This window comes from Budorcas taxicolor, chromosome 3 (genome assembly GCF_023091745.1).
Source record: "Budorcas taxicolor isolate Tak-1 chromosome 3, Takin1.1, whole genome shotgun sequence".
Classification (NCBI taxonomy): domain Eukaryota; kingdom Metazoa; phylum Chordata; class Mammalia; order Artiodactyla; family Bovidae; genus Budorcas; species Budorcas taxicolor.
In genome coordinates, this window is record NC_068912.1 from 112,127,100 (window position 1) to 112,141,191 (window position 14,092).

Below are 14,092 nucleotides of genomic sequence, written 5' to 3' on the forward strand. Positions count from 1 at the left end.
GGCTTTAACCTGGCAGTGTGGAACGCTGGATAAAAGGAGGCTGCCCAGGAGGCCTTGTGCTCATCGCCCCACAACCAGGAGGGCATCCGGTCTCTGGCTTGAGCACGCAGTCTGTCCAGTCGCCGAGGTTACCTTGGCCAGCCACGCCCTGGGCTACCTGGAGATTCAAACAGGTTTCTAACTGTAAAAATGAGCTTCAAAACCAGGCCTGAAATGAAACTAAATGAGTCAAAAGTGGAACTCCCCCTGCCCACTTCCATCACTCATGAGCATCCTCACAGGTTCCCAGGCCAGGATGGCCCCTGGCCCCTCTCCCCATGCCCTACTCTGCCGTGAGCCCTGGTAACTCTTTCTTTGCCACAGACGTTCCCATCACTTCACATCTGTCCCCACTATCAGGTTCTTGCTGTCCTTTACCTGAACAAACACAAAACTTCCTAATTCATTTTTCAGTAACTGCCCTCCTCCTGAGCAATCCAGAGCAATCCAGTTCTTACAATGCCCTTCTCCACTCAGGTCTCTTCCTATCTTCTTTAGGATCAGACTCAAGTTCCTTCAAAGTCTGACCTCTGTAACCTCACTTTCACTCTTCCAGGCCATTCACTACCCTCCCTCCTTTTCTGGCACAACTTGCAATTCTGTTTCCATGTCTCCACCTTGCTCCCCAGGCCCATCTGTTTGCCTGAAATGCCATTTCTTTGTTAGCATGTATCTAAATTCTACTATCTCAGAAGATCCATGTTAAATGCCACCTCCTCCAGGCAGCCTTCCATGCTTCTCTCAGGAATATGAGATAGGTCCTCTCTCTGAACTTCCTTGTAGCTGCATCTTTCATTACCTCCCCACTGTGGTTCCGTAGTTTCTTTCCATAGTTCATATCTTCACTGGATTTGGAACTCCTTGAAGACAATGAAGTGATCATATCTGATATCTGACATTGACATCTCCCACCATATCCAAGTAGGGTCTTGTATACAGTAGGAGCTCACTGAATGCGTGTTGTGTACCATGTGTAGGAGTGAGTGGGTGAGTGAGTGATGGAGCACATTGCTCACATGATGGGATATTGAGTGGGTGGGAGGATAATGGACCAACTCAGAGAGCATTGCTCCAGACTCCCCATCAGCCTAGATGTGGTTGTATTGATCGTGGGTTTGGTGAGGGTTTGATTGGAACTCCAGTTCCTGGTCATCGAAGGCCAGGACTCCAGAGGTGCGAGGGAGTTCTCATCTCACAGCATCTCAAGAACAGTGACTGCAGGGGCCCGAGAGTTTCCGCCTTCTCCACTGGAGACAGGAGAAAACTGAGTTTTGTATGCATCCGCCGCCTTTGACCAAGCTTCTCCTTTAGCCTAGAGGATGCACATGTGGCTTTTTAAAAACAGGACTCTGGTGTTGGCAACGTGAAGGCATCGCAGCACCTGCCAGAACCGCTGCAGGTGCCACCTCAGTGCTCTGGGCCGGGAATGCTCTGGTTACCACTTACTCTGTGTTGAGAACTGTCTGGTGGGAAGAGGTTTCTCAGCAGGTTTCTCTCCGGTGTTTTAGCTCAAGTCTCTGCTTCGAACTTCAGACTGCAGCTTTCTCTTACATTCTTTACCGTTTCTGACCACGCATCCACCTTTTATTTAACTTTCTTTGAGTCATTTCTCCATTGGGGGCAAGGTTGGGGGACTCATCTCATCTAGAGTCGCCATCAGCAGATTGGAAGGATGGGGGAGGTCACCGGGGGCTGTGGATTGTCCACCTCTGGTCGCTGGTCTAGGGCAAAGGGATGGGGTGGTTGTTGGGTTGGGGTGCCTCTGAGCCCACATGCTCTTGATGAATTTCACTTGGACTTGGCTCCCAAAGGAATTTGTCAAAAGCAGCTCCCCATCTGTACACTCAGGAAACCCGAGCCCCGTAGATCCCAGCAGCCCCGCAGGCCTGAGCAGAGCCAGGCCTCCTGCTGTCTCTGCGTCCACCTCCCATCCTGAGACACGGCCCCAGCGGGTGCCTTCCCGTAATTACCCATCTCTGTATGTGCTGTTTTTTTGCCTTGTAGTAACTCAGGTTGGTGTGTCCCAAGGGCATAATATGTGTCCAGACCCTGGCATACCTGAAAGGGGCAAAAGACTAGGCTCGGATTTCAGGTAAGATCTGTTTGGAAACGTTCTAATTGTAGAAAGGGGGGAGGGCGGGTGGCCTGGCTCAGGGGTCAGACAGGAGCTGGCCTTCCTGGAGATGGACTAGCGGGGACCATGTGGATATGGGCTCACTTCCTGGAGAAGAGCTTTGACCTTTAACATTCTCTCTTGTCCAATCCTGGGAATAGTGCCGCACCTTCAGGGAGAGGGGAGGGCTGTAGACTGCCAATGTCACCCGGCAGACCTATACCCAGGGTACGAAGGGCCACCATGATCAGTAATGATGAGGCAGCAGGCAGCTCACACCGCCTATCATCTCAGAGAACCTAGGGCACTGAGATGGTACCTTTTGTAAAGTTTCTAACTAACAAGACCTCTTCTCATAATCGTCCAGTTTCGTGAAGATTTCTGGGTGTCATCCACCCACGCCTAGCTGTCCTAATTGATGCTTATCTCAGAGGACTGCTGTTTTGCTCACAAAGTCACCTTTAACTCAATCCTAAAAGCAAATGGCCCCCCCTCCAAAAAAGAGATGAAGAGCAGGTGTTCCTTCCAATGAAGGTTTTAAGTGATAAATGGTGGAGCAGAGATCAAGGGCCAGGAGAGAAATAAAGTTTGGCGTGGTGCTCTTCATGGAACTAGGAAGGATTCAGGGGTGGGCCTGGGAGGCCTAGGGGTGGGGCTCACGGACATGCCTTGTCTCCCAGGTTAGGATCCAGTGTCCAGTTCACCTGCAACGAGGGCTATGACCTGCAAGGGTCCAAGCGGATCACCTGTATGAAAGTCAGTGACATGTTTGCAGCCTGGAGCGACCACAGGCCAGTGTGCCGAGGTAAGCAGGTCCCTGGAAAGGGAGGCTGGCCAACAAACTGGGTGGGGCGTGAGGGATGGAGCCCAGCTCCCGATACCAGGGTCCTGGCTCTCATCTGGACTGGCTTACCTCCCTCTCGCTGCTGTCCAGGCCCTAGGTTTGACACCCATTGGCCAATGAAATCAACACATTTATTTAGCACTTCCTTTGTACCATAGGCCTATAGAGGAGCAGGGTATACAGAGATGGGGGAGAGAGGCATGGTTCCTACCTTGCCTGGACCTGACAGTCTAGTTGGCAGTCATACATGAACAGGCTCCTGGCCCACTGTACCAGGACATTATAGCTACACCTAGATGCAAAGGGAAGTCAGCGTGTATCATGTCACCTGGAATCCCTCCAGTACAGCACATAGCCATCCTGAACCTCTCTTTCAGTGCCTTTGTTTCTTTTCATATACTCAGCAATAAGCAGACCTTTCACCTCTGAAAGAATCCTCTGATCTCTGCAGGAGTAACACGCACCAGGGCCTCACGCTACTCTCTGTGGGATTCTTCTAGCCCCACACCTGAACATCTTGTTCTCAAGGGTCTTGCCGTCCCAGGAATCACAAGCACCAAATCTGGGCTGGCTGAGTCCCCCTCCCCAACATGATCTTAAAATAACAGACCTGGGTGTATTTCTTCTTTGGGGCAGGACAGCAGCTGCTGCTAGGGTAGAGAAGCCCCTGGCCTCTTTCCCTAGGGCTCCACTAGACAGCTTTTCTTTTCCCACACTGCATGTATCTCTCTTCTTCCGTTGTTTGCACACATGACCAGGACTCAGGGGTTCTGGATGCAAGTGTAAGGAATCATTCTAGAGTTTGTGAGCACGGACAACAGTTACTCCTTTGCGTACCCCCTTGGAAGAGAAAGTGTGCTGCCTGCTCAAACTGCGTTCCTAATCCTTCCAGTTTAAGGAGATCCTTTGCCTCTCTCCAGGCACATGCATGAAAATGAAATTCATGCAGGGTAAGATGGGGTCTGGGATGAGAACTTAGATCACTGCCACCCCTGAGCAATGGGCAAGTTGGAGCTGAGACCCACTGTTTTTACTGTGTTGATAACAAGCTCTGGAAGCGGGTCATGGAAATCTCTCAAATAAACCTTAGATGTACTCATGGCCACTCAGCTTTGGGGTGCCTGTGATCCACCGTTAATAGTGTGCCTTGCACCCTGACTGATTGTAGTTATTTCAAAAATTCCACTTAGCTGATTTTTTTCTAAAAACTCAAACAAAAGAAGAGTTCTTGGGTATTGCTGTCAGCTTTGCCACCAGCTGGCCACAGGCAATTCAGCAAAGCCCCTATTTTCCCTGGGCTTATTTTTTTTTTTTACTTATAAATGTAGCTCATGGCTCCTACTGGGGTAACCCATCTTGTACTAAGGTGAAGATCAAATGGAGTTGTGGATATGGAAACACTTTATGAATTGGGAAGTGCTGGACAAGAAAACAAACATCCTTGTGCTCGAGCAATGTCTCTGCAGATCAAGGACATCTGTTCTGTTCACTGCCTAGAATAGGACTGGGCACATAGTAGGTGCTCAGCAGCATGTGTTGAATGGATGACTGAATAAATATGAATAGCACAACACTCCGTTTCCAGGGAACCGAGACACCCGCCGAGTAGACAGGCACAGAATCATCAAGTCTGAGGATCAAGGGACGCTTTGCCAGTCGGTCATTTCCAAATTCCTTTTGAGGAGCCAGAACAGCAATGCCTTCAGGCAGTGGTGGGATCTGATCTCTCCCCAGAACCTTTTCATTGGAGGCAGGATGTTCTCTCAGTAATGCTGGGTGTTTACACCCAGAAGCCCAGGGTGGGGGAGGGCTGGTGTTTCAGAAGAAAGTTCACAGTCGAGTAACAGGCTCATCTTTTTCTCCAGATGTGTTGTGTGCCCCAGTCAAGCCCCTCCAGTGATTTTGACCCACTGGATTCTGCATTCTCTGCCACATTATTGACTAAGCATCAGGCCGAGCTTTTTCACATCCATTCCCATCCCATCCTCTATCCCTGGGAAGTGGGGAAAAATCCCGGAAAACAGAGCCACACAGAACTGAGTGTAAATCCAGTCATCTCCATCGTTTAACTGGGTGTCCTTGGGCCCATCTCTTCACCTCTCTGAATCTCTTTGCTTTGGCTAAAAGGCAGTGACCAATGGAAGCACATACACTACGATATGTAAAATAGATAGCCAGTGGAAATTTGCTGTACGACTTGGGGAACTCAATCCAGGGCTCTGTAACAACCTGAAAGGGTGGGAAAGGGTGGGAGGGAAGTTCAAGAGGAAGGGGACATATGTATACCTATGGCTAATTCATGTTGATGTGTGGCAGAAACCAAACCAATGTTGTAAAGCAATTATCCTTCAATTAAAAATAAAATTTAAAAAATAAATAAAAGGCAGTGATTATAGAGCACTGCTTTACAGCGTTACTGTGGCAGTGAACATGGAAGGCCTAATTTAGAAATGAACCCAGTGGATCTGTGAGTCTGTGCGCATGGCTGTTTAGTTTTTGTTAGGGGATGTAGCTTGCCCACGCCTTGGAGTGCACCCACAGCCTCTCGTGGCTCCAGCTTTCTTATGGGTCCCAGATCTCTCACCGTCCTGTCCAGTCACACACCTTGGGAGGCAACCAGACTTTGAAAGTGAAAGTGAAGGCGAGAGCCACTCAGTCATGTCCAACTCTTTGTGACCCCATGGACTATTCAGTCCATGGAATTCTCCAGACCAGAATACTGGAGTGGGTCACTGTTCCCTTCTCCAGGGGATTTTCCCAACCCAGGGATCTAATCCAGCTCTCCCGCATTGCAGGGGCATTCTTTACCATCTGAGCCACCAGGAAAGCCCACCTTGGCTTTAATCTTAGAGCCCTACTCTGCCACCTGTCAGCCTGCTGACTCTGGGCAGGTTTCTTCATGTTTTGAAGCCACAGGGCCCTCATTTGTGAACTGGGGAAACAAAACCTCCTTTGCCTAGTGCTTGCCAGATTTAAACAAGCCATTTTACAGAAAGTGACCAGCACCAGCTGTAGTGGAGAGGGGCTTCCGAAGCATGTTCACCTTCCTGTCACTCTCTCCTTCTTTCTTTCTTTCCCAAGGTCATTGTGAGGGAGGAAGAAAGCAGCAGAGGTTCCTGAGTTTGGACTTGGATAATCTGTCCTGGTCCTCCCTGAAAACCAAAGGCTGAGATAGATCTTAAATCCAGAAGTCCTTTAATTCTGGCAGTTTTGAACATTTTTCTTTCAAAATCTCTTATATTTTACTACTCAGAATTACTTTCGCTCAGTTGGTGAAGAATCTGCCTGCAATGCAGGAGACCCCAGTTCAATTCCTGGGTCAGGAAGATCCACTGGAAAAGGGATAGGCTACCCACTCCAGTATTCTTGGATTTCCCTTGTAGGATCGCAAAGAGTCAGACACGACTGAGCAACTTTGACTTTCACTATTCTACAAGTGTTTTTTGTTTTTTTTTAATGGAGAGTTTAAGTTAAACCCACTTTAAAAATAGAAAGGGACAAGACTCAGAATTCCATGATAGTTCCACTAATAAGCAGGTTACCAAAAGACCACAGTCTGAAAAGGATTCACCACCACACATAGTGATGTTATTTTTTGTCTAATGCATTTAAAATATGATTTGATTTTAAACATTCATCTTCCACACAATTAATTCTACTAAAACATGGGGCTCGGCAAATGATAGGTTCTCAGCAAATGTTTGCGGACAACCTGAATGAATCAGTGATTGAAATGAATGAACAATGTGGAACTGTGCCCTCATTTTGGAATTTGAAATTAAGAATTCACAGGCCTTATTTTTTTCTTGCCCTCTGACCAGAAGAAATAAGCTTCTCAGTTGATGACTAGAAAATTTTGATCATCCAGAGGAGATTGAGGACAACATGAAATGATGTTATAACATTATACTAATTCAGTTCAGGCCCAGAGACAGGTATTATAATATAGGGCTTGTCAAACTTATTTTACATATGAAACCCAGTATTTTATTTATTTCTTTAACTTTTTACTTTATGTTGGAGTATAGCCAATTAGCAATGTTGTGATAGTTTCAGGTGGACAGTGAAGGGACTCAGCCATACATACACATGTATCCATTTTCCCCCAAACTCCCCTCCCCTCCAGGCTGCCATGTAAGACTGAGCAGAGTTCCCTGTGCTCTACAGTAGGTCCTTGTTGGTTATCCATTGTAAATATAGCAGTATGCACACGTTGAATTAAATGCATGAAAATTACAGGTGATCGTCTTTCTCCTTGGATCAGCTTCCTGGGCTTCCCCTTTAAACGTTAATGTTGTTCAGAATTCTTTCTTCATCCCCCTCCCCTCCTCTCTCTTCCCCCCTTCCCTCTCCCCTCCCGCATGTCACTCCTCCTCTGTCATTATTCTCTGCTGGGTGATATACTGACTGCACCAGAATACATGTCCCATTATTCCCTGCGTCCCTGACCCATACATATATGCTAATGTTTAAAAATTCCATTTATTAAGCTATTTATACTTGTATGAAGCAGTACAATAAGCATTTTTCATAATTTCTTTACAAGGAAAGAGGTAATATCAATATTTTATGTTTAGTTCAAGCTTGGAATGGTCTGCCAGCTTGCCCAAGGACACAAAGCTCATCTTTTGAACTGGAATTCCACTGCTGACCAAAAGCCCATACTTCTACTTGAAAAATTCACCTGAACACCAATTCAGAGTCAACACACTAGATAGAATCGCATAGAACAACTGCCCCTACACACACTTTCTGGTAACCTTTATTTTGATCTCAGAGACTTTCCTATAGCTCAAATGGAGCTGCCTGCCATGCAGGAGACCAGGGTTGGATCCCTGGATCAGGAAGATCTTCTAGATAAGGAAATGGCAATCCTCTCCAGTTTCCTTGCCTGTAGAATCCTATGGACATAGAAGCCTGGCGGGCACAGTCCGTGGGGTCACAAGGAGTCAGACACAGCTGAGCAGCTAAAACACATTTTGGTCTCCTTATGAACTCACAAAAAATTTGCAAAAAACTATGCAAAATATTGTATATTCTTTGCACAGATTTAAACAACCACTTTTAGGGAGTTATTGTATAACGTGAATCAGTCAGAGTACTGGAGAAGAGCCAGAGGCATCATGGGAGCCAATGAAAGTAAGGTTCACACAGACAGAGGAGTCAGTAGGGTCAGACACTTTAGAAAGGTCAAATACAACAAAAACCTGAAGGCAGCCCCCGGGGTCAAGTGGCTCCACTAAGTGGTGGGTGCTTGGAGTTGCCCAGTAAGGAACAGTCAAGGAAGCAGGACAAAGGCAAGGGAGAGGGCAGACTTGGACCAAAGCTTCCGATACGATGGCAACTCATGAATCTGCGTGCGGGGGTACCACCGTTCTCCTGCAGCCCCGCGGCACCCAGGATCAGGGATACAGACGGACAACAGAATTCATCACAGGCAGATAGGAGAGTGTGGTGGGAGCTGCTGGAGAGGGTCTTGCGGCCCAGACTAAGTAGTGAGAGGAAGGGTCAGGAGGGGATGGAGAGGTGGGGAGAACTGAGGGAGCCAGGAGTCTGGAGAGACAAAGGGTTCAGGATACCAGGGGGTGCGTTGAGACCAAAGTTACTCTGCTGGATGAGGAAGCAGCCGGAGGAGGAACCAGGTGATGGGGTTTAAGATCTCACAGGTGGACTCTCCCGGGTCCCAGAACAGCAGGCTCCGGATATGGTAGGAACATGGTTTGTCTTCGGCAGGAGCACCTGATCTCAGGAGGAGGGGCTGACCTCTGAAAAGTGAAGGAACCATTCTTCCGTTGGAACCAAAAGGAAGAAGAAAACATAAGCAGACGGGATTGCAGACTTGAGGGATGAGAGGCAGGGCACACCTGCCAAATGTCCTCTGTTTCACCCACAAAAACTGAAGCAAGGTCATCACTTGAGTGGAAGGGAGGTGAGGGAAGGGCAAGAGGTCAAAGGGACGTGCAAGATGCATGAAAGGGCTTTGAACAGAGTAGGGGAGTGAGCTAAATGGCAGAGTTGCTGGACAATATCCACAACTCTCTGAGGTGAGTGATCATGAATTTATAGTGGCATCCTCCTACTCAGGTGATTTTTCGCCAGCAAAGCTTGACCGCACTGGGGAAGGGCTGGAGGAAGTAGGTGGAGAGCTTCATCCACAATTGATGTCTTCCGGGCAACCATTTAAAGGACTGAGGTGGATTTGCGAGAAAATGATCCTAACAGTGGACCATGAGATCCAAGTTGGGAAGAGAAGACAGGGAGCTGATGGTGGAAAGTTGGTGTCAGTGGAGTGAGATACAGATGAAGGTCAAAGAAAACGTCCTCCAGGGCGTTAGCAGTTGTTTGTGGAAGGGAACACCAGAGGGAGGAGGAAACCCTCCATTGCCAAGCGCTGCAGGGGAAGTGGTGGACCCGCGAGGGGAAGACGGGCTCCAGTCTAGGCAGAGTTAGAGCAGGCGGCCCCTGAAGACGTTACAGCTACTACGCAGAGTTTGTTTGCCCTAGGACTGGTGGTCAGGAGGTGGTTCTAGAGAGAATGCTGTGGAAAGGATGAGGGGGAAGGTCGATAGTAGGGGAAAGTAGTGAAGCCGGCATGGAGCAGGCTGGGAATAAGGTTTGGGGAGAAGATAAAAGACCAGAGGCACTTGCATCTAGAGCGGTTTTCTTTTTGGTACCAAGTTGTTTTGATGCCAGCAATGGCTGTGGGTCTAAATTATTCTTCCTAAAGTCCCCTGGAACACTGCCCCCTGCTCCATGGTATAGTGATGTTCAGAGAAACAATGGAACTGGCTACAGAGCTTGGGCTTGGAAGGTCCCAAAAAACCTCCTGAAAGTTATCCAGCAGGGCATTTATTTGGTGGGAAAAGGCAAATACAGAAACATAAGCTGGTGTCTATTCATTTATTCAGTCACTGTCTGAGCATCTACCATTTCTCCAGCCCGTGTAGGCTGCAGCAATGAACTATCCACCTGTTGGTGGGATCCCAGGGGCTGGCTGCTCAGAGGGAAGTCTGTCTGTCCGCAGACCTCCCGACCTTACCCAGACAGCAGAGCAGAAAAGAAGCTGATTCTTCATCCCAAATCTATTTTTAGGTGCTCCATGCTAACTAGCTGCCAAGTATAATATTTTAATTAAACCCCTCTAAGCCCTTAAAGTGGTAAATGGCTTTTTGACCTCTTCTCCCTAATTACCTTCACCACGTTTCAACAAACTGCAAATACCATCTAATTTTTGGAAACAAGTGCAAGATAAATTAAGTTTGAAGCTGAGGGCTTTTGGCAGCAAAACCTGAATCTCCGGAAGAGGTGTAATGTGGTACCAGTAGAGGCTTGTAAGGGTCCCCTGCAGGGCTAGCATTCTGACACCTCAGGCCCGCTTTGCAATGGTGGGCTAGCATTAGAGTTTTGATTTTGATTATCTTGTTCTAATTTGTTTAGTGATGATGTCAGTCTCAAATGTGGTCATGGGCGGGGGGGGAAATCCTATAAAGAAACCTCACAAAAGGTAGAATAAAAGATCCTCGGTCTTGGGAAATCTTGGAGATTGTGAGATGGAATGAACATGGCATCTGAGTCCACCATCCCAGCTTCCCTTTGTTAAATATTGACAATGTCCCAGGTCCTGGGTGAGCCTTCATATCCAAGATCTCATAGAATTTCACCCTCATCATGCTTCAGTGGGTCAATATCACTAGTCCCATTTTACAGATGAAGAAGTAGAATCAGAGAGGTTTTCTAACTTACCAGGGCTTCTCTGGTGACTCAGACGGTAAAGAATCTGCCTGCAATGCAGGAAACCTGGGTTTGATCCCTGGATCAGGAAGATCCCCTGGAGAAGGGGATGGCTCCCTACTACAGTGCTCTTGCTTGGAGAATTCCATGGGCAGAGGAACCTGGTAGGCTACGGTCCACGGGGTCGCAAAGAGTCAGCCATGACAGAGTGACTAACGCTTAAACTTTCACTTCAGACTTAACCAACAAAACCCGAAATGCCAAGCCCCAGATGCATAGCCTGCTATCTCCTCACCATGCCAATCTGACTTCAGGTGGAGTTGTATCAAGTCCAGCCAGTGAATGTCAGTGTTTCTCAGGACAGAATTACAAAGCAATCAGAGGCACAGGGAGGAGTAGGGGAGAGGATTCCCCTAGAAATTGGTTCAAACTTGGTTCAAACAATATCTGAGCTCAGGATGAAGAGGAATACCCTTCAGGTTCAGGACTGGGATGAATAACCGGAAGGACAGAAGGAACTTCCCCAGTGGAGTGTGTGAGCTCATAGAACAGGAGGGGCAGTTCTGCCCCAGGGTCTCTTGCACGTAACCCCCTAACAACACTCATTCTGCTCAGTTGTAACTGTTTTCACATCTGTTCTCTCCGCTTGCTAGCGGCTCTTTAGAGAAGAGGGATTGTGCCTTAGACATTTTTCTCTTCCCGCACTCAGCCTGGCCTGTAATAGGCATTCAATGTATGTGGGAATGAATGAGTGCAGGAATGAGTGTGTGAAATGAGAAGAGATTAATTATGTCCAGGAACTGGGGAGCTTCCTTCCCAGGCCCTCCTAGGAAGGGTTTCCTGGGAAAGGTTTATCAGGGCCCTGTCCGCACACAGAGAGCAGTTCTAGGATATGCTGTCCCATCAGAGGAAACCAGATTTGATGCCACTTTCATTTTATATACTTAGGCTTGTTGAGTTTGCTCACTATTTCTTTACTGTTAGGCACTTTACCTACAATTAGGATAAATTGCCATGTGGGCAGCAACAGAACAGGCTCATAGAACTTTTTATTAAAATAGCTGAGTGCTAACATTGCAGAATGAAGTGGCTGGAACTAAAGAACGCGTTTTTAAAGAAGGCAAACACCTAGATACAATGTAGTACCTTAACTGGTATCAATCACTACTTAATCTAATTAGTTTAGAAGCTATTTTAAAGAGCTTAATTAAATTAAGCTGTGATTGATAACACTTTATATCTACTTGAGGAGAGCACTTCTTCTAATTCACCTTGAATCTTTATGCTTCCAGTCAAAAGCCTATTTCAGGCACATGCTAAGGGAAGGGTTGGGAAAGTACTTCACTGTCCCTGAAATCATTCCAGGTGCCTGGCACCAGGCTAAGCCAGGGGCCTTGCAGAGTTCTTGGGCACAGACATTCTGATACCTAGTGGGGGTGGCCTTGACAAGGACACCCTGAGATTCTCCTTCAGCAGACCTGAGAGCACATGGGAAAATGCGGAAAGGTCAGCAGAGCAGAAGGAAAAAGCTTAGCAGGTGAAAAGGTGTCTGGGATCTGCTTAGCTTGAGGTCAAGGTGAGGAGTACTAGTCCACATCCTCTTGGTAGAGATGTGGTGCTGGGTCACAGTGGAGCCCGGACAAAGGGACTTGCTGAGCTGGACCATGTAAGTCCATCATTGCCTAGAGAGCAGCAGGCCAGGGCATGTGGGGTCTACCCCTGCCCCCAGTGCTCTAGGAACTGTGACTACTTTTGAGCCCACTAGGAACTATGGAGGAAGGAAATAGGAAGTAGAAGGTTTTATCTGGGATACGATGTACAGACTTGAAGCTCTTCTGGGCCGGGGCTGGGAGGTGGGGATGGGAACTGGTCCTCGTCTAAACTACAATGCTTGTCTTCCGCCTCCTCTCTGCAGCCCGCATGTGTGATGCCCACCTTCGAGGCCCCTCGGGCATCATCACCTCCCCCAATTTCCCCATTCAGTATGACAACAACGCACACTGTGTGTGGATCATCACGGCACTCAACCCCGCCAAGGTAAGGCTCGCAGAGAGGGCGGGTCGTGTTCTGTGGGCAGGACTGGGTTGGAGACCGTTGTTCTACTGGGGATTTCAAACCCAGAACTTGGTCCTCATAGATTTTTTGAAGACAATTATTAAAAAATTGTTTTTATTAAATATCAAGTTGATACAAAAGCATACTTGTAAAATATGATATAAAGAACGTCAATACAAGACACAACTGTGTAGCCATCTCCCAGCTCAAGGGAAAACAGAAAGCCCCACAGATATCCTAGTGATCTGTCCCCCAGTAACCTCATTCCATTCCCTAAGCCTCAGGCCTCCATTTACCTCAACTGTGTACTTTATTATTCCTTTGCTTTTCTTTATAGTTAGCACATAAGTATGTATCCCTCAAAATGCAATGTTTAGCTTCCCAGTACTTGAACTTCATGTAAACGTAATCATGTTGTATTGATATATAGTCTTAATTAGCTTTATTCAAAATTATGTCCTTAAAGCTTTTCTGTGTTGCCATGTATCATTTTGTACTGCTCTATACATTTTTCCCATCTTTCTCATTTAGTACTTTTTCCTGTGAAGTACCCTTTGTTTGCTAATAAATTTGATAAGTATCTTGCCAAGATCCACAAAATAACCTGTTAGAATTTTAAATTATACAAAAAGTACAGATAAATTGAAGAACTGGTACCTTTATGATTCCAAGTCTTCCAGTCTATTAATATGGTATATCTTTACTTAGTTAGGGCTTCTTTAATAGCTTTCAATAAATTTGTAAAATTTTTTCATTATAAATCTTGTACATTTCATAATACATTTATTTCTAGATATTTTTGTTGTTGCTTTTATAAATCATATCTTTTAAAATTTAGTTTTCTACCTGTTTCTTGCATAGTGGTTAGATATGCAATTAATTTTTATATGTTCAGCTATCCCATAGTAATTTATCTGTGAATTTTTAGCATAGTCTACATAAAACAATCATAATCTGCAAAGAATGATGGTTTTGTTTCTTCTTTTTCAATCTTATACCTTTTCATCAACCTTTTTTTTTGCCCCAATGTTCTACCTAGAATCTCCAGTATAATGTCAAATCATTGTGACGATGGTAGGCACTTTTGCCTTTGTTCAATGTCAAACAGGTTGTTTTACTTCTTCACCATTAAGTATGATGTTTGCTAAAGTTTTGTTTTAATTTACAGTTCCTTTCTAACCCTAGTTTACTAAAAGCTTGTATTGTGAATGGATGTTGACTTTTATTGAGCATCTTTCTACATCTATTAATATAGTCATAGGCTTTTTTTCCTTTATTCTCCTGTGTGGTGAATTCCACTTTGATTTTTC

At 46.3% G+C, this 14,092-nt stretch overlaps 1 protein-coding gene across 1 annotated transcript in view; it reads left to right on the top strand.

Moving 5' to 3' along the window:
* The window catches only part of CSMD2 (CUB and Sushi multiple domains 2), a 678,376-nt gene that overhangs the window by 363,628 nt on the left and 300,656 nt on the right, over positions 1-14,092 (top strand). Inside the window, exons 8-10 of the mRNA XM_052636874.1 lie at positions 2,044-2,131; positions 2,833-2,957; positions 12,643-12,764. Coding sequence (XP_052492834.1) covers positions 2,044-2,131; positions 2,833-2,957; positions 12,643-12,764 — 335 coding nt within the window. The remainder of the gene's footprint in view (positions 1-2,043; positions 2,132-2,832; positions 2,958-12,642; positions 12,765-14,092) is intronic.